The sequence below is a fragment of the Octodon degus genome, unplaced genomic scaffold (assembly GCF_000260255.1).
Source record: "Octodon degus isolate 3935 unplaced genomic scaffold, OctDeg1.0 scaffold00227, whole genome shotgun sequence".
Lineage (NCBI taxonomy): Eukaryota > Metazoa > Chordata > Mammalia > Rodentia > Octodontidae > Octodon > Octodon degus.
The window spans coordinates 1572970-1593512 of NW_004524803.1; the positions used below are offsets into that span (position 1 = coordinate 1572970).

At 42.3% G+C, this 20543-nt stretch overlaps 1 protein-coding gene across 8 annotated transcripts in view; it reads left to right on the forward strand.

The window, feature by feature from the left end:
* Nucleotides 1-20543, forward strand: part of Znf827 (zinc finger protein 827) — a 170711-nt gene that overhangs the window by 19101 nt on the left and 131067 nt on the right. For all 8 annotated transcript variants that reach the window (XR_002818969.1, XM_004645439.2, XM_023705731.1 and 5 more), the window contains exon 2: nucleotides 13941-14993. Coding sequence is in view for 7 of the 8 variants with exons in the window: in XM_004645439.2 (XP_004645496.1) it covers nucleotides 13941-14993 (1053 nt within the window). In the remaining variant the exon portion in view is untranslated. The remainder of the gene's footprint in view (nucleotides 1-13940; nucleotides 14994-20543) is intronic.

Below are 20543 nucleotides of genomic sequence, written 5' to 3' on the forward strand. Positions count from 1 at the left end.
GTAAACTACTTACCTGTTCTAACTTATTTTATATGTGGAAAAAAGCATACAATTGATTGGATTCAAAAGATGATGATGAATGTTGTCATATATAAAAATTTTAGTACTGTTTTGTTTATTTATTTTGGTACTGGGGATCGAACTCATGACCTTGTGCTTGCCAGGCAAGTGCTTATACTGCTGGGCTATCTCACCTACCCTTTAGTACTGTTTTAAAGCACCATTTTGCTTTTGTTATAAAGAAAAAGTACATGTTGTTTATAGCAAGGGCCAGCAAACTTTGATACGTTTTTATGTAGCCCCATACCTAAGAGTGATGTTTACATTTTTAGATAGTTTTCAAAAAAATAAAGCAATTAGAACAACAATCAAAAGCAGAATATGGGACAGAGCCAGTCTGTGGCCCACAAAACCTGAAGTCAGATACACAACTGCTGACATTAATGTAGAGATACAGAAAGAAAGAAAGAAAGAAAGAAAGAAAGAAAGAAAGAAAGAAAGAAAGAAAGAAAGAAAGGAAAGAGTGAGCAATAATAATTTCAAAATCTATAGGTTTAAAACAAAGCGTGGGTTGAGCATTTTTATTTCAAAACAGTCTTTCAAACTCCTAGTCTACAAATGAACTTCTATAAATTCCTCAATACAGTTTCACTCTCCTTTTCAAATGCCAGTTATTTGTGGAGTATAAGCTAGTTAACTAAATTTTTATAATACGTGGGAGATACAGCTGGAGAGCTGCAGACAGTGCTAAGATCTTTTAAGATTAAAAATAAGTGATGTGCTTATTCACATACAAAATCAGTGTTCTTGGGCTCCTGGAGATGGGGAACTAAGGAACTGGTGTACACGTGATGCGTGTCGTTTTGCAGGCTGCTGTGTGCATGCCTGAGGGATTTGTTGTCACTGCTGCTGTGATGGGGGACATCTACTTGGACTCCAAGCCTCACCCAAGGCAGAAGTAGAGCATATTCCCTGGCCTCAACCTTGATTCGTTTCCAGAAGCGTCTAAGCTTTGTTGGAAATAGAATGAGTGTCTCCTTTGAGGCATCATTCTTGGTGACTGTGAACTGGAGAAGAGGGCCAAGTTTCATTCAGGAGTGAGATCTGGCAAAGCCCTCTCAGTGAAAACCCAAGTGGAGTGCCTGAGGGATGCCCAGGAAGAAAGGAAGTCGCCTCAGTATCTTTAAGGAGAACAAAGTTGGATGTGTCTTTTTGCCTTTAAGTTGGTAAGGAAATGTCCACTTACCTGCAGGCTATCCCAGCCTTTGGAATTACGTTAGTTTGTTGGTTGATTGCAGTTTTTCTTCGTTTGCATTTTTTCTTGACCTTCTATCCTTATTATGTATGCACCAGAAGATGGGCAGGGAAAAGCAAAGGAGAGAACAAATATAAATACATTCGATCACTTGATAGTAGCCCTGGCGCTATGCCTGGGAGGAGTAAAGGTTAAAGTGGTTGACCTAAATCAATGTTTAAAGTTAATTTTGAGCTGTGGCCGTCCTTGTGATCAGTCGTGCTTTGGCGTTATAAGTTCTTGTGCATGATCAGTGGAGGTTCTGTCCTGCGATCCGTGGCACCGGTGTCCTGTGGTGACCATGAGGGTGTACGGTGGGGGAAGAGCCAGCGTCCCCCACCCGCAGCTTTGGCTTTATATGTATTTTAGCATTAAATACAAAACAGTTTCATCTCTCCTCCCATACTAAAACTCTTTATCTTCGATGGTGTTTTTTTTTTTGTTTTTTTTTTCTGGATATGTGTATATTTTTAGTAAATAAAGAACTCATTGTATGATGGTTTTCTTTGGCATACAGAAGGATTATGACCATATATTTCATTACAAGGTATATCATGCTGATGCTCTTGGTATATGCCCCACAAAGAAATTTATTATTTTGTGTGTAAGCTAAGATTTCAATAAGCAGCCATTTGTCTATCTATAGAGTGCTGTTTCTTGGACTATACGAGTACATTATGTTATTAGTACCTTTTTTTTCTGGCTAAAGTTCTCTTTTGATGTATTAGGAATTTTTGTGGTGATTTCAGTAGTTTGGTAATTTATCGCTTATCTTGTAACAGGTATTGGTAGTGTTAGGATGAAAACATTTATACAAGAGGAAATAAAAGTCAAGGGACCAGATAATCGACCAATTTATCAGCCTTAGCAGGCAATTTTTCTGATAACGACGTGGTAGCCATGGTAAATTTACTTCTGATTGCTTGAGGGGACAGATTCTATATGCTTTCTGTAGCATGCAGGTGCATGAAAGGTGAGGGAGCAGGTAATCGATCTGTGGACTAACCAGTATCGTTCTGGTTTCCAGATCGTTCCTCCAGCAAGTGGATTCAAGCTGTATTTTGAAATAGCCCTTTGTCATTAATTTCCACAACATTTAAGATGAATATTTTATTGAAATATATATTGCAATATACTTATATATAGATATATATATGGATATTTAAGATAGAAATATACACATATATATGTTTAGTTGGCAATTTGTAAGTGACTTTAGTTAGTTGAAGGCCTAATGTCTTTTAAAAATCTTTCATTTGAAAGAAGTCTGGCTGAAATACAAAAGTAGGCAAAAATAACCCACTAGTCACAGCTCATCCAGCCTTTTGATTTAATGGTAATCAGCAGGTAGACAGTTTTGTGCATTGAACACCCAGCTTACACAAAACTGAGTTACTACCAGAGGATACTGTTTAGAATCCAGAGGTTAAAAAAAAAAAATCTACAGACAGGTGTCATATCCTCATCCAAGCTTAGGTGTGTTGGTTTTCTGGGACTGCCTTACCAAAGTGTCACAAACTGGTGCCTCAACAGCAGTTTTTGGCTCATGGCTTTGGAGGCTGGACATGCAGAATCAGGGTGCTATGTCTGCAGGCTCCAGGGAAAGAATGGTCTCAGGCTCTTCTCTTTGGATCTAGTAGCTCTTCGGCTTAGGGCAGCGAAACTCCAACTTCCTTTGGCGTTTGCCCAGTGTACGTCTGTCCGCTTGTCCAAATTTCTCTTTTTTATAAGGACACAGATTAGGGACCCACCCTAGTGACTTCATTTTAACTTGCATGTCTGTGAAGCCCTATTTTCAAATAAGGTCACATTTATGTATACTGGAGGTTAGAATTTGAACATCTTTTGAGTAAATGCAATTCAAATCATGAAACAGTTTGCACACTGTTTTAATGAACCTAGTGATTATCAAAGAAAAAAATCACAAATGGCTTTTGCTTGGGGCATGATTACAAAGATGTTCAAAAGAACTGTTTAAGTAGGAATAGTAACATGCAGGTGCTGGAACCATTTAACATGAAGACCATTAGTTTGTGAGACACAGTTTTGTATTATAAATAGTATCAGTGTATTATGTTTTTGTGTGTATGCAGTCTAAAATGATGTTAAAATAAAATTTTAAAAATAGTGAACACTGGAAGATGCTTTGATTACCCAAAAGTTTTATTTTATTTTTATTTTTTTGTCAAGCTGCTCATAGTCTGAAGATTTGGGTTTCGACCTGGCTCTGTCACTCAGTAAGTGTGCATACTGTGTGAACCATTAATTTCTTTGGAAACTCCTGTGAAATTTGCTGACAAATATGAAAATATTTAACATAGCACGAGCCATATTTTTAGTGCTCTATGCCTGTTTATTTATTCAACGAATGTTTATTGGGCGCCTGCTATGTGCCAGGACTTGTTCTGGAATTCATTCATTCCCTTAAAGATGAGTAAAAGGCACTGTGACTTAGTAACACCAGCGTGGGCCGTGTGAGCTTTGGTCCTGTCTTTGTTGATCTTGGGCAAATCGCTGAACCCTTCCAGCCTTCTGCCTACAGAATAGCCATTTGGGCTGAAGCACCAAAATAATTCATGACAAAATTCAAATTCAGAAATAGATTTCACTGTCTTACAGATCTACTGAACAATCCTGACAAGGTTCTTTCTCTTCTGTGCTTTAGCTTTTGTCTCTGAACGTGGTGTTCACTGGACTAGTGCTGTCTGCCTTGTGGTTGGTAATATCCACAGCTGAGATAGTCACCCTCCAGTGAGCACTTGGCACTGTGCTGACTGTTTTCATGTGTTCTCGTTTCTCCAGAGCAGGTGGGTGTCCAGAGAAACATGTTGCATCATTCTAGAGAATTTATATTCCTTGTTTGTAGGAAAACACTGCAGTATTATTAAGTAAAGACAGGCACATTTATGAGTAGAGTAGAATGTAGAAATCACTTGAAACGTGAAATGAAACCTCCCAGAAATTTGGAGCTTCCTGGGTGGGGTTTCAGCTTCAGTGTCTGTATCTCTTAGAGGGCTGCTATCTCTTTTTGGCCAGTAAGGAAACTTTGGTGGGAAGATTTGCAAAATAGCCTCTTTTCCTATGTCTTGGTTGGCTCACATGAGTGAAATAGAATTATTGTTTATAACTATGAAGACAATTCTCAGTTCCAACTCTACTAGGGGCCACCCTTCTGATGGTCAAGTCTATTCTTCCTTTTAATAGTGGTACATTTGACTAAAAACAGCTGGGTACCTGCTTTATAGTAGGAACTAATTTAAGTGGTAAGGCTACAGCAAGAAACAGGGCAGTGACTTTCTTAACAGTGATATTAGAGGGGAGAGAGGAAGTAAGGGAATTAGCCATGATGCTATTTGGGGAGGAAAAAAATGTTTTATATAAAAGGTAAAGCAATCACAAAGGCCCTGAGGCAAGAATTTAGCTGTGTAGCAAAGGAGCCTGGCAGAGTTGAGTTCAGGGGTGTGCAGATTACGTAGGGCCTTGAGGTCAAGGTCAGGGTTTGGATTTTACTCTGAGAAATAAGAGATGTCATTGTGGAGGCTTTGGAGCAGGTAGTTATGGAATCATATATATATATATATATATATATATATATATATATATATGATTTAGCACAGGGTCTACAGGATCTCACTATACAAATTGGACCCGTAGTGATCCTCCTGTTTTCAGCCTCCCAAGTGCTGGGATTACAGCGCTCACCGCCACGCCCAGTCTCAGGTGTCCATCTCAGTGCACCCCAGGGGCGGGACCAGCACGGCACGGCAGGGGTCAAACCCTCGTCATTGCGCTGATGTAATATTTTTGAAAGCATACTCTGGCGGTTTGTTGAGAAGAGGGCAAGACTGTGAGGTTAGGAGGCCAGATGGAAGGCTACCTACACTGCACAGTGTAAACTGGGGACAGTCTAAATGTATACCAGGGTGGTAGTAGTAGAAATGGAGAAAAGTGGCAAGCTTTAGGATATATATTGAAGATAAAACCAAGGTAATCTGTCGGTGCATTATAGGTGGGGTCTGAGAGCAGAGTCAAAGTGGCTTTGGGGATTTGGTCTAGCCTATTGAGAGGACAAAGGAGTACATCTGTCCTTCATATGGAGGTGACTGTCTTGATGGAGGAACTCCTAACTGGTTGCCTGGCCACTGGGAAGATCTAGCTAGGCCTTTTATATGAGAATGAATATTGAACTTGGCGTAGATATATTGGGAACTCACTTTGAAGGTAAAGAACAGTGTGTTCATTTTCTTTAAAAAAAAAAAAAAAAACACCTCATAGACAATTAAAATAATAATTTGAAAGTACTGTTATATGTTAAACTTGATCCAAAAGGCACGCTTGCTATCCCAGTGTGAAGGCTTTCCTCCCTGTCATTTCTCCATGCCCTTGCGCCACCTTTGCCCCAGCTGGACTGGTGACAGGAATCTGGTTGTGTTCCCCACCCTGGCAGTTTTAAATAACTAGCAGTTTTTAAATTTTCCTCTCAGCCAGCTTGACAGGGCTTGTGAGCTCTGAGTTGTTGTCCTTCAGATAGTGGACTTGGAACCTGGAAGACCCTGGAGGTCTCTTTGTTTCAGGCTGACCTGGTGGGGTGGATGTGTTCTCTGACTACAAAAGAACAATTTAAAAATTGGCAGGTAAAACCAGCCCAAATGTGGGTGTGTTTTTGCTTAATATCTAAAATTGGTTTAGCACAGTGCACTATGCGGCAGAAGGAACCTTTATTAAACATTATAGAGGTCATTGCTTTTGTCTTCCGGATACCTCTTCCCTCTCCTTTCTTCTGTGACCCACATTGAGCCTGCGGTAGAACCCGCCCTCTGGCTTCAGTGATAGGCCCAGGGAAGGGACCATGACCTCCAGCAGGCCAATCAGAGGGGGAAAGACCTTTCTCTAGTGCACACTCAGAGAGCATGAAAACCCAGAACCGGTTGCAGCCAGGTTTTTAGTCTCCTGGGAAAAGTGCCCTGAGAAGAAGAAACTAGAGGCAAATGACAGAGCCCTGATGTGCTTTTGACATCCTATCTGATTCCAGCTCCATTGTGCCCCTTCCATTGTTTGATGCAGGAACTGAGAAAATTCCCCCCTACTTCCTGCGGTCCTGCTGGTTGGCTGTCATTTACCACCACACAAATCCCAGTACACCTACAACAGGGAGCTGGGCCCACTGTTCGGGACACCAACATGACCGCCTCACAGCCCGGCCTCAAAGACTTTATCAAATCTAGTGGCAAAACCAGTATGATAATATAACTGTTGGTAAAATCTACCTTCAACAAATCAACAGATTTTAAAATGTGTAGAATTAAGCATCTGAATTTTTTTCCCACTGGGTTAATTAATCTAGCATATACCATCCAAATATTAAGTTTTTTTTTTTTTTTTTCCCCTATGACTGGGAGTTTTCCTTTTTTATCTTGTGCAGGGGAGCAAGCCTGCTTGTTAGTGACCGTCCAGTGACTTCTGTCGCAATTACCTGCATGTCACAGGACCCAGTCCCCAAGCTGCCTGCACTGTTAAACTTAATCATTCTCTTTTGTGCTCACAGAACCTTTGCTCTGTTCCTTAGTGGTGGCACCAGCCATTGTGACTTGACTATCTGGGCAGCCCTTTCTCCCTGGGGGTTATAAACTGGCTGGCCAGAAATGGTGGCGTCTGAGTCTCCCTGTTACTACGGACTCTTTCTTGAGCTTAAGCGCTCAGTAAGTGTTGAGTTAAATAAATGATTAGCATTTGCTTTGCCAGTAACTTTTGTAAATAACTTCTTAAACCTTGCACGGCACCTTTATATAGTCACGTATAAGAAGTCACGTGTAAAACCTTACAGATCACTTTTTATATCAAGTCACAAGTAACGTCACTGGTTGTATGATTTGTAGCAGGTATTACAGATATCCTTAAAGATTCCAACAGGAACTTTTGGCCTTGAAGGATAGCTATAGGTATTTCGCTATAGTTGTATATTAGTTATAAAGGGAAAATTTGGGAGAGTTTTCGATGAAAATGAACCAGAAGATTAGTTGGTAGATGCCCGAGGGACATTCTTGTGGGGATGTTGGAGATGATTGATGTTGACAATAAGATGAGTCTGAGAGGGACTGAGCCCTGTTCTCTTTAAAAATCTGCTGGTTAGATACAGAAAGACCACTGGTGGGAATATTGATTCCATTCAATACATGTGATTAAACTGTCCAAACAAGAAGGAAGCCAGTTGAGCAGTCATTCTCTGCTGAGAACCCAACAAGAGTTGTGGATATCTGGTTACCCAGTTGCTGTCTGAGGACTGAATTATAAATAAATGTGTTACATAGTGAAATTTTGTTTTGTTTTCCCTAAAGGAGAAATATATGAACTGTGAAAACAAAAATCTATTCAGTGCATTTTCTTTCTGTAATTTATCATTTTTTAAATCCTTAATTCTTTGCATTTCTGATTTTTTTTATGGGAAAATGCAGGTATACAACTGAAAAAACCAAGAAGAAGCAGTATGAACCTAACAGTTGGAGACAGAGATTTTTGTAAGATTAGCAGTGAAAATACCTTCTTTTTCTGGAGGTTAAAAATAATGTATTTACTAGAAGTTATTTACATTGGCCATTTAGAAGCTTCCCTGGGATGGCTTAGTTAAGAAAGCTGTGAAATCCACAGGAAGTGTTTCCAGGACCTTGCGCTGCTCTGTGATTTCCTAGTATGATGATTCTGTGCTGGTTGACAGACAGGAAAATGGAGGTGTCTTGCTGCTGGGGCGCCTCAGATTGGGAAAGAGAGATGCAACAGTCAGTGCCTCCCTGTCCTAGAGTCTGCGGTGTCCCGTGGACTCATCCTCTGGATTTCAGGAGGGAATTGGGTGCGCTTCCCCAGGAGAAGGGTTTTCTCATGTTGGAGCAGAGGAGGGAAGGCAGAAAGCTTGCTGTTACAGGACCAGTGCAGCCTTTAGGACCCCGATGTGATGACACGAAGATGCAAATAGAGAGGATCCTAGCAGACAAAATACATGCATCAGTGAAAACAAAACAAAATTTGCGGGAGAAAAATCCTTGCAGTTTTTTTTTTTTTTTCCGGAACCGGGGATTGAACTCAGGCCCTTGCGCTTGCCAGGGAAGCACTTATTCTACTGAGCCATCTCCCTGGCCTTTTTTTTTTTTTTTTTTTTTTTTTTTTTGCGGGTTTTATTTACTCTTGGTACTGGGAATCGATCTCAGGATTTTGCATTTGCCAGGCAGGCGCTTGTGTCACTGAGCTATGTCCCCAGCCCTCCCTGCAGTTTTTATGAACCAAAATCAGGCTTCTTTGAGCCTCTCCTGATTCTCCCCTGACCTCTTTACCTCCTCAGTTAGCTTCCATTCCTTTCTCCAGAAGCTTTCCCCACCTTTTATTTGACCTCTGGGAACACTAGAATAATTTTAGAAATGTTTCCTCTCAAATTTCTGCACTCGTGAGGACGTGTGTTAAAATTCTTTGGTGATTTATTATTTGAATAGCTTCAATTTCTGAGGCCATATCATCAGAAAAGTGATTAACCGAGCATTACGAGCTTAAAAAATATTGTATTTTTGTATTTGAAGGTTTTTTTCCTTTCATTTATGTCTTTGGTACAGGGTCTCACTGTGCAGCTCAGGCTCGTAATGACCGTCCTGTTTTCAGCCTCCTCAGCTCTGGGATTACAGGCGTGTGCCACCACACCCGGACTCATTCACTTGCTCAATGCACCCCAGCAGCAAGGCTGGCATGGCATGTGGGACCGGCGATTGGACCCTGGTCTCTGCTCTTGCCAAGGCAGACACTTAGTCCGCTGAGCTATGTCACCAGCTCTTGTATTTGACGGTTTATTTTTTTATTTTTTATTTTTTTGTATTTTAGGGAAGGGTCTAGAGGATTACAGGTGCAGGCCGCCATGCACAGTCTCAATTGCGGTCTGAGCGTGCCCCAGGGGCGGGGCTGGCACAGCAGGTCCAGAGATTGAACCCCTAGCCCCTGCACCTGCTTGCAGGCGCTTTAATCCACTGAGCTATTTGTCTGACCCGTATTTGCGTTTTTTGATAGTCTAGAGGAGTGTGTATCTCATGATTATGTCTGCAAAGAATGAAGAAGAATTGGTGGTTGAGACATACAGGCAGGTATTTCAGGAGCCATAAATGGTTTTGTTATTGTTTTGTACTGGGGATTGAACCCAGCCCCTCATGCCTGGGCAGGAGAGGGTGACAACCTTTGCCATTTTTATTCTGAGACAGAGCCTTGCTAAATTTGTCTAGGCTTAAACTTGCCTCAGCTTCCCGAGTAGCTGGGGTTGTAGGAATGTGTCACATGCCCAACTACCCATTCTGTTTTTTGGTACTGGAGATTGAACTCAGGACCTTGCACTTTCCAGGCAGGCACTTAAGCCCTTGAGTTATCACCCTATCCCTCCCATTTTGTTCAATAGGCTACTCAGTTTACTCATTTATATTTTGGTGAGCTTGTCAGAGCCCCCTGACACTTGGCTTTAGCTATTTGCATCATACATCATTGGATTGGAGTCTGAATCAACAGCTTCATCAGCCTTTGCACATTCACCTGCAGCACTTCTGCAGTCCTCCTGGTCCCTGAGGGTATGGAAGGGGTTTTAGGACTTTAAGCTTTGCCTTTGAGACTTTAGGTAATGGAATCAACTTCTGACCACTACAATAAAGCAGAGGCAAAAGGAAATGGGGAGATTACAGAGCACGGGATTAGTGAGGCCTCATCTTTTAGTGATTTGTCTAAAGAGAAGGTATGAAACTGCCCTTATCCAGGAGAATCCCTTGCTGATTTCTGATTTAAGAGAAGGGAAGGAAGGCTGGCTGGGGGTGGGACGGGAGGGCTGCTGCTTCCTAGAAGTGGCCTGGTAGTTGGAGCCTGGGCTGGAGGCCTCTGAGTAGAGTAAGCTTTGTACTGGTTTAAAGAGAAAACTCCCAGCCAAGAGATTTTTGGGTTCCCAGTCTGGCATTAGCACTAGGTGGTTGTGTGGCTTTGATTTAACCAGTAACCTTCATTTTTTAATTTTTAATTTTTATATTTTAGGGGAGGATCTTCAGGGTCTCACTCGTAGTGATCTGCCTGTTTACAGCCTCCGAAGAGCTGGGATTACAGGTGTGCACCACCACACCCAGTATCAATTGTCCTCTCAGCTCACCCTGGGGGTTGGGCCGGCACAGCAGGCCCATGGATCAAACTCCCAGCCCCTGCACCTTCTTTTTGGCGCTTTAATCAGCTGAGCTATTTGGCCCGCCCTTAGCCAGTAACCTTTAGCACATTTAATGGTCTCAGTAAAATGGCATGATCAGATCTGTGTTTGTAGTTATTTTTTAAGGTTCTCAAAACCCTGATTTTATGTGCCTTGTTCGTTGACCCTTACTGGATTGGTTGAGGACCAATTTTGACTATCTAGATCTAGGATAACAAAAATATAATCTAAAAATATTTAATTTTGAGTCATATATTTTCCTATTCATTCCTTTAATGCCAATAAAGAGCAAAGAAGAGATACTAAGCTAATTCTTACTGTAGTGATTGTTAGACCTTTTACTGCTCTTCCTATTTATAGAATGCCCATTCAGTTCTTTCGAAGGATGGGATATTTAATCGGAAATCCAGAAAGGTGGTTTGCTAAGGAAACGTAGAATTAGCCTTATTGTTGAAATTGATGTTGACTGAGGGGTCTTAGCTTAAAAGCATCCCTCTGTAAAGCCATTGGGGAGATGAGGTCGCTGCCGATTTCAGGAGGGATAAAAAATGTTGAAATCAAGTGGGTAGAGGGAAATGTGGCAAATTGCAAGGAACCAGACTGTTTTTAACAGAGAAAATTCAATTTTACCTGCTTTTTCCCCAGCAAATTCTGTTTGATATTTTATGAGGTTTTTTTTATAACTTAATAAAGAATCTCAAAAAGGAGTTGCAAAACTTTAGCTTAGTGAAAGAGAATTTGTCATTTGTGACATTTCTTCTCTAAATAGCATGGGAAGATCAATGGATTACCTTGTAGTTCATACATTACTAGTTCTAGCTATTTCTGTTCTGTGAAGAAACAGATTTGTTATGTTTGTTCTATGGCAAAACCTAGCACAATGAGGAATTTGACTCAATCTCTAAACAGTCATTGAACTCTACTGGAAACCAGGCAGTGTACTAATACACACAGTGTGGAGGATGGAGAAAAGTCCCTGTCCTCCAGGAGTTCCATTTGAAAAGAGAAGCCATTAACTGACATTTTCCCAGGGTATAAAGTCAACAGGAACGAAACATGAGGATGTTTGTTGTGAATTCAAAATTTGCGTAGCATGTGGTCACTTTTCAGCACCTACAGTCATCTGGGCATCTCCACTGCCCCTCACCTGGATTCCAGCCTCCTAAGCGGTCTCCCTCACCCTCGTACCTGCTAGCCATTTCCCACACAGCAGCCAGAACAGCCCTATGACAGCCTGACCCAAGTCATATCACTCCGCTGCCTGGCACCTTTGGGTGGTTCCTGATTTTGCCTGATGCAGAAGACCTGTCACTGTTTCACAATGTCTTACTTGTCTGCACCACAGTAGACCCATACACACCCCACACACACTCTGCCCTCCTCTCCCATTGCTGTGGCCCTCCCTCACTCCACTGTATGCATACTGACTACTTTGCTGTTCCGTGGGCACGTGGGGACCAGCACACTGACTCCCCCTCTCCATGGAGCAGAGCTCCTGCCTTCCTTCAGGCCTTTGCTTGAATATCACCACCTCAGTGAAGCCTCACCCTGGCCGTAATATTTAAAATTACAACTTGCCCCTACCCATCACCTCCATCCTCCCTGGTCTTGCTCTGCAGTTTTTCCTCAATACTTGCATAAGTGCTATATGATTTACTTACCTTATGACTTAACCAGTTTAGCTGAACATCTGTCTCCCTCCACTGAAACATAAACCTGAAGAAGGCAGGCCCTTTGTTTTTTGTTCTGTGCCATTCAGTCTTGAATCTTGAACAGTCTAGACCACCTAGACACTGACTGGGAACCTTCTAGAAAGGAGTGTTCAAACGTAACTGAAAACCCACTTATTTATTGCAAAGTGTCAAACATTGCAGTTAAATGTGAATACTGAAATTTAAGGTAGAAAAGAAGAGCTCATACATTAGCATCTTTTGTCTTAATAGAAGAACACATAACACACGTGCTGTAGGTTTGCCACCACCGATCTAGAACAATACCTGCCATGCAGCAAATAAGTGCTCCCTATTTCTTGAGTGAGGGGGTGGATGAATGAGGAGGGATTCATTGTGACTGACAGTTCTAGGGAGAATTCCTTTTTTTTTTTTCTTCTTTGAGTAGTAGTAGGGGTTGAACCCAGGGCCTTGGCACTGAGCCGCATCCTCAGCCCCTCTCCCCCTTTAGCTCTGAAACAGGTTCTTGTTAAGTCCCGAGGTTGCCCGGGCTGAGCTCAAACCTGTGATTCTTTTGCCTCACTGTCTCAGAGCACTGGGACTGTACATGTGTGCCCCCATGCCCAGCCATCCAGGGAGGACTGCAAGGGAGAAACTTTGCAGCCAGATGTTGAACCATAAGGAGATGTGTATGGTAAACTTTTCCAGGGCAAGACCTTTCAGACGGATCACCAGGAGAGAAGGCAGAGTGCAGGGTCACAGGTGCTCCTGGGTGGCAGGGAGCCCCACTCAGCTGGTGTGGGGGGGACCTGGGAGTGGAAGTGGCAGATCAATAGATGCATTAAGAGAAAATAGCACGATAGGTGTCTTAGTGAAGTGAAAGAATAAATCCCTAATCCATGTCTGTGACAACGTGGTGAGCGTGCTGGTGACTGAAACTGTAGACTCTCCAACAAGTAGCATGTGTAACACAGGACATGTCATCGCGGCGAGGGTTAGCAAGGCACATACTGTTGGCTGCTGAGATCTGATTTCTGCGAGTGCTTCACTATTTTCCAAACATGTTGTGTGCTCCTCAGGCACCGAGCTTCCTAATAACTTTGTAAAGTGAGTTCGGCAGGCATTGTTTACGTATTTCAGTAAACATTTTTCAAAATTAATTGCCTCTTACGTTGGAGGAAATAGTGTCTAATGCCAAATAAGTGACCATCCTGAGATCATGGCGTTGGAAGGTGGGAAGAGGCTTCCCACTGCCTGTGTCTTAGGGTTTATGTTCTTCTAGACAGTACTCTGTCCCAGAAACTACCCTAAAGATACTGTATTGTGCTTCTTTTTTGCTAGGTTCAAGTTTATTTCTGTTTCTCAGTGAAAATAGCATTGAGGCCGGGGAGATGGCTCAGTAGAGTAAGCGCTTCCCTGGCAAGTGCAAGGGCCTCTGTTCAATTACCGATTCTACCAAAAAAAAAAAAAAAAAAAAAAAAATAGCAAAGGTTTTCATCCAGCCGCTTCCTTAGCAGGTCCCTTTTATTCTTGTCTCTTTTTCCAATTCCACTTACTCTGAATAACTACTGGACAGACTCGTATAGGAGGTATGTGGGTGTTGCTTGCTTAGCGTGTTTACCTTTCTGTTATTTGCCTGACCTTCTGCTGTATTGCTGCTGTGTGTCATCTGGTTCTTGGGTGGAAGGGAAGAGGTGATATCAGCTCCCTTTGAATGTCTTGCTCCTAACTGGTTGCTCACTTTGAAAGTAAACCTGGTCTTCTTAATTCCCCCCAGATGTTAGTAGGCAGGAAGAGGCGGAGGCGGAGCTCAGTGAAGGGGAACACTGGTATGGAAACTCTTCTGAGACCCCGTCAGAAGCATCCTATGGAGAGGTTCAGGAGAACTATAAGCTGTCTCTGGAGGACCGGATCCAGGAGCAGTCTACTTCCCCCGACACCTCCTTGGGAAGTGCGACTCCCAGCAGCCACACACTGGAGCTGGTGGCCCTCGATGGTGACAGTCTGCGAGACTCCCTGCAGTGTCAAGACCACCTTTCCCCGGGAGTATCTTCTTTGTGTGAAGATGACCCGCCAGGTTCCAATAAACCCCTGAGCAGCAACCTGAGGCGGCTGCTGGAGGCTGGTTCCCTCAAACTTGACGCCACAGCCACTGCCAATGGCAGAGTGGAGTCTCCTGTGAACGCTGGCTCCAATCTCTCCTTTTCCCCGCCCTCCCACCATGCCCAGCAGCTCAGTGTTCTGGCCAGGAAGTTGGCTGAGAAGCAGGAACAGAATGACCAGTACACTCCAAGTAACCGTTTTATATGGAACCAAGGTAAGTGGCTGCCGAACTCATCCACCACGTGTGGCTTGTCCCCGGATTCAGCCATTCTCAAACTGAAAGCTGCAGCCAATGCCGTTCTGCAGGACAAATCTCTCACCCGGACGGAGGAGACCATGAGATTTGAATCCTTTTCCTCCCCCTTTAGCTCCCAGTCTGCCAGTTCTACCTTGGCAGCTCTGTCCAAGAAAGTCAGTGAGAGAAGTTTGACTCCTGGTCAGGAGCATCCCCCTCCGGCCAGCTCCTTCCTGTCATTGGCTTCCATGACCTCCTCGGCTGCCCTTCTGAAGGAGGTAGCAGCTAGGGCCGCCGGCAATCTCTTGGCTGAGAAGTCATCATTACTGCCCGAGGACCCTCTGCCACCGCCATCTTCTGAGAAGAAGCCAGAAAAAGTAACCCCACCACCTCCACCACCACCTCCTCCTCCTCCACCGCCACCACCACAGTCCTTGGAATTATTGTTACTCCCAGTTCCCAAGGGAAGAGTCTCAAAACCCTCGAATTCAGGTATGGCGTCTTTTCTTTCAATCATTGGGTAAGTCTTTCAGACTGGGCCCTGCCATGTCTTCTTATTCATCGCCTATTTCAGTCGAGTTCCCTGTCTGAGCTGAGGCAGGAATAAAAACAGCAAGAGCACAACAAAATAAGTAAGCAGTGTAGTAGTCTTTCATGTGTGTGTTGCACAAAGACTTCACAAATAGCTTCATTTTTGAAAGGTAATGAATAATCTTAGAGGCATACAGTACTCCCTCCCTTTCATACAGAATTTTTTTCTTTACCAAGTTCAGACAAGGTCCCTACCAGATATATTTAATAGGAGAAGATCAAAGCATCTTTGTCACAGAGTTCAGGGCGTCACTGAACACAGAGGGAAAAAAACACTGCTTTTGAAATAGTGGACAAGGGAGAGTCCTGCTGCCTCGATCACAAATAGACTTTTGTATAATCAGTAACTACTCTGCTCTAATTTATCACAGTATGTACTTTTTTGTTAGCATCTTTATTACTTTTTTGTGGAATTTAAACCTTTTGCTTATCCCATTCTTCTATAATTCCTTGTCATACAAGAACTATAAAATACTATTGTCGCTCAAACATAATCTGAGCGAATGCTTTTATGTTGTTCAAGTCCAATCAGATTCTGAAGGAAGGTAGATGTGGAAAATTTGAATTGTGTGTTTTCTAGTGGTGGCAGTGGTCTTTTTGAAGAAGTCACTGTCACATGCTTAGAGCATTCTGGATTGTCACATTGCTGGAGCATTATAGGGCATTAAAACTTGGTACGGTATTCACAGTTAATTGGCCAAGGAAAGGTTTAGTCACTTGAGTTCTCATAATGGAAACATCATCATCATCATCATCACCCATGCACTTGTTTTGTTTAAAAATTGTGTGCATGCTAAACATGTGTTCCTGGGGGCAGAGGTACAGGGTTTCGGTAGCCTCTCAAGGATGTACTGCCAGACTGGAGCAAGAGGTAGACCATGTGACTCCTCACCCGTATCAACGCCATGAGTTCTGTCAGACTAGTCAGCTTTCAGTTATTTGCCCAAATGTTGCTGAGGAGTGCTTAGAATGGCAAATACTTGACTGAATGATCACAGCTAAGAATAATTTGATATATTTGTGACAGCTTTCCATTTAAATAGCTGAATAAGCCTTGTACTGTAATGATAATTACTTTAAACTTCTGTAAAAAACAGACTAGAATTAGGAAAATGGGTATCTGAGATTTGCATGACTGTAGCAAACTGTCCATTCTTGAGCTTCTGAAGTATCACTAAAAACCCTGAAAGGCTTATCGATTCAGAGCTTCATTTCTCCTAACTTCTCACCTGCCATCTGGCAAAAGAAGGAGAAAATGGCTAAAATTAGGAAGCAAGCAGAGCAAAGGGAGCTGGGTAATTTTTCAATGAAATAAATCATTCCTGGCTTACAGAAATTTCATTTAGGGGTAACAGCAGAGAGAGGTGAGGCTATGTGTAAAGTGTAATTTTATGAATATTATCTGTTTCTGCTTATTGAATAAATGCATGAGTGGTGTTTACAATGTAAATTTATCTGGACATTAGTTACTTGGGAAAGCTTATACAAATTGAATAATAAGCTTTAGTTGACTGAAGGTTGGAAAGTGTCTGATACAACCGTGTCTCCTAAAGGGAAACTGTAGCTGCTTTGTCATTTTAAAGTGATCTCGCATTGTGAAATATAATTTTTTTCACAGAGATGATTAGATGCATATGAAGATGAGAGAGGGGTCATGAGCTCCCAGTGCGGGGTTGAGTCTTTGTTTGTTTTGCCGTAGAAGATGCACCCAAGGGAAAACATGTTGTTCTCTTTTTGGTTTATATGCATTTAATCTGTGCCAACACCCCCAAGGGGTGCACAGTAGAATTTAGTACCTGGAATTCTATAAGAGATTGGGCTTTTTTTATACTAAATTTATTCTTTTGTTGAAATACTTGATATTTTAATCAATGAATGTTCAAAATGTCCAAATCAAAAGATGAAAGAAAGGAATCTCTTAGATTTGGGCACTCTCAACCCTACAGATTGATTGGTACTGTGCCTCCTGACCTTTTTCCAGTTTTTCCATAAGCCTTTGCTCACGACTCAAGGCCTGCCGAGGCAGCGCCATCGATGGAGTCATTGTACTAAAAACTCCTTCATTTTGTAAAAGTCAGCGAGAGGAGAGAGCAGAGGCACTGAAGCCTTAAAAATGTTACAAAAACTTTTTTTCTTTGCTCTGTGTACTTGTATCCTAAGTTCAAGCTCGGTTTATGCGCTGCGTGGACTGGAAATCAGGCAGATGCCTGTGCTCTTTGCAGTCAGAGTGAACGTCTTCACTTCCCAGCAGCGCTGCTTGATTGTGGGTTGAAAAAGAGTCATAGCACATCTGATTGTGTTTATCTTTATTATCATGGAACAGATACTTGGATTTATTGGGGATCACTGCTTCTGCATTCTGAGGGGTGGGAGGGAAGGTGGGCCTCCTCCATCTCCCTCCTCCCCTCACTCCTCCCTCCCCTCCTCCCCTCCATACTGTCGGTTTCAGGGTAACCTGGGGCCTGGATTCAGGTGTGACTTTACCTAAAATGCATTGCAGGCATGTGGTAAGACCCAACACCCATGTTTCCAAATGTTTCTCATTATTGTTTTTCCCTTTACCTAAGGAAAAAAATTCTCAATTTAATTCAGAACAAGTAGGTAGGCTGGCTTCTTACAGCAGGGAGTTTCTATCGCCTAATGACTTCCATAAACAAGTAACATCCCCTGCATTCTGCCCTGAACCCCAACAAAAGCCACAAAATAAATAGCACAGCACTCTGTTTTTACCTTTTAATTTTTTAAAAGCTATTTCTCAAAATGTTGGGAAAAAAAAGGGCATGTAAAGTTGATTCTAGAGTTCCAAAGAACTGTGTGCTGGGGAAGTTGATCCTGTCTTGAGTAATTTAGATACTAGCATTGCTTTGACTTTCTTTAGGTCAAGCGAAGTCCAAACCATAAAAAAAAAAGTGTCTTTCAGGTCTGGTCTTATTCTTCTTTTTTTGAACGGGATTTTGTTGTTGCCAGATTGTGGTGTATTCAATTCCCTAACAGTCCACCACTTGATAGCCTTTCCGCCCTGCCAGAGAGACGTGACACTCGAAGAGCAGGTTTCTTTCATGTGACCCTGCACCACCAGCACATGCTATACTGCTCCTCTGAAAAGGGACATGATAGAGGCGAGATGATGTCTGTGAGCTATAAAGATAAATGTCACACATTGACTCAATTCTCTTTGAAGCTCCTGTTCTATTGCGGCTAAGAATAAAATAAATGGTTTTTATTGTTGAGACAAAGTTTTTTGTAGAAGGCAACAAGAGTCCCAAGATGCCAGGCTCCTGGTTAAAAGAAATGACAGAGTATTTCCCAGAGGCAGTCTCCAAAACATCTTATTGTACTAAATGAAATTTAAATATACGTCGCAGTAACCTAGCTCACACAACTGAGAACTAAGTCTGTTTCCTAGGTTAGTCCAGACGGGTTTCTGGCTGCTGCTTCTTTTCATGTTTATGAGATGTTATTAAAGTTAATTACAAAATCCTAGAAAGTCTAGAGAAGGAGTTGAACTTTCTCGAGCTCCCATGAGCTCCACCTTATAGCCTTAATCTGAGAATGATCACATACATGAACTTGTTCGGCAAATCCATTTTTTTTTACCGAGATTCTGAACTGCTACTACTGATCCCAGTCATATTTTCGGAGTGATTTAAAATTAGCCCAGGTGTTGATACCAGATCTCCTTCTTGGTTTTATCAAATACTTGCTGAAATGCTCTTTGATAATGTCAGCATCAGTAACTACAGATAAACCCATCGATATCCATCGCTAACAAATGATACCCTTTTGGTTGTTAGTGCTCTGGCTCTGAAGTAGAACTTGAGGTACATGTCCAAGAAATCCCATTAAAAGGTCTTAAATCCACACATATTGCTAGAAAAGAAGTTACTCGATACAGATGTGCAGCAACAGAATTAAAAAATCTAAAGTGACGATAGCGCTGATTTATGATGCATGGATATGCACCTCCGAGGCCTCCTGGCGTTTTGAGCTCCTTGTATGTATGATCGGCTCAATGTGTGCATTTACCAACTTGAAAATGATCTTGATTTTCTGCAAAGTGTCATACACTATAGTATCTAACAAGATAAAATTTGACTTGAAAGCTACAAAGCAATTACATTCATTTAAAAATATCTAAGCTTCTATATTTTTCCATGTTTTAAGCCTAACGAGCTTTTGTTTTTATTGCTTCATGGATTTCTATATAGACAAGAGTGAAACATCAAACTGGAAATACGGAGATGGGCTCTAATCCTAGCCTACCATTAATAAAGTAGCAGAAGGCCTCTTCCCAAGCCTCCATAGTTTCCTCACCTGTAAACAGAGCTGGGGTGGCATCTCCTCCGGGACTCCTTGCTTAAAGTCCCTTCTGCTTAGTTACTGCTTATTTCCTAACTCTATTTGTGTATTTACACAAAACAACACATTTTTCTGGTTTCTACTTTTGAAGTAAAATATGTGGCTTTTTCAAGTTTCCCAAGACTGTTTGCAGTAGAACGTATCTGCTGTAAATCATTCACTGTATACTATTGCATCTTATTGACGATGTAGCCACACAGTGATTGCGTTTTTAGCATAAGCTGCTGTGAGCTCAGGCTGATGTGCAGGTGCTCGATCTGTCCGCGCAGACAGCCATTTCTTCGGGCTTGTGTTGGCCTACGGAGTGAGGGGAACTCACCCATGGCCAGCCTACTTTCGCTGGGGCTTTTCGGCAGCCTCCTGCGTCTTTGCCTTCCATTTCAGGCCCTCATTTTGCTTTACGCGCTCAGCTCAGCCTTTTTTTGGTTTTCACTGTATCTCATTAAAGTAGAGCAGGCAGTGCTTGAATTGCATGTTGAACCCAGCTCAATCTTAGGTGTTAAGAGACCCAGCGAAGGCCTTGCAGCCACTTAACCCTGTCTGCTTCCCTCCCATCTTTTCCCTGCTGGGCTGAATTTGGCTGTCAAAAGTTTGATCGGGCTCAGCACACCCTACCCAAATAGCACCCTGGACTCCTTTTTTTTTTTTTTATATCCTCATGGTTCCATGGACCAAGTCCTTTGTCAGGCCAGTGCATGCGCTGTGTCCTTGTCATATGATGTCAGTTGTCTCAATTTACATCTGCTGGGATGGTGGCTTTTCCGCTTTGAAGGCTGTGTCTATGGTTTACTGTCACAACTATGAGTAAAACAGCTGCCATTACCAAGAGGTTTCATTTACTGTGTGAAAGGTGTTTTATATGCATTCATTATCTCTTTTATTCCAATAATGTTATTGCCTATAAAGAGGAGAACATGTTTTCTCCAAAGAAGCAAATTAACAACTCTGTCCCACTGGGTCTATTAGCATTTGGTGGAATTTAGTTTTGTTTGCAGTGATTCTAACTAGCTAGTGATATGTTTAGGGAAAGCTGTTTATCAACGGGACCAGTTGTAATGTAGGTAAAGTTAGGAAGATTGTGGACTTGTTGCT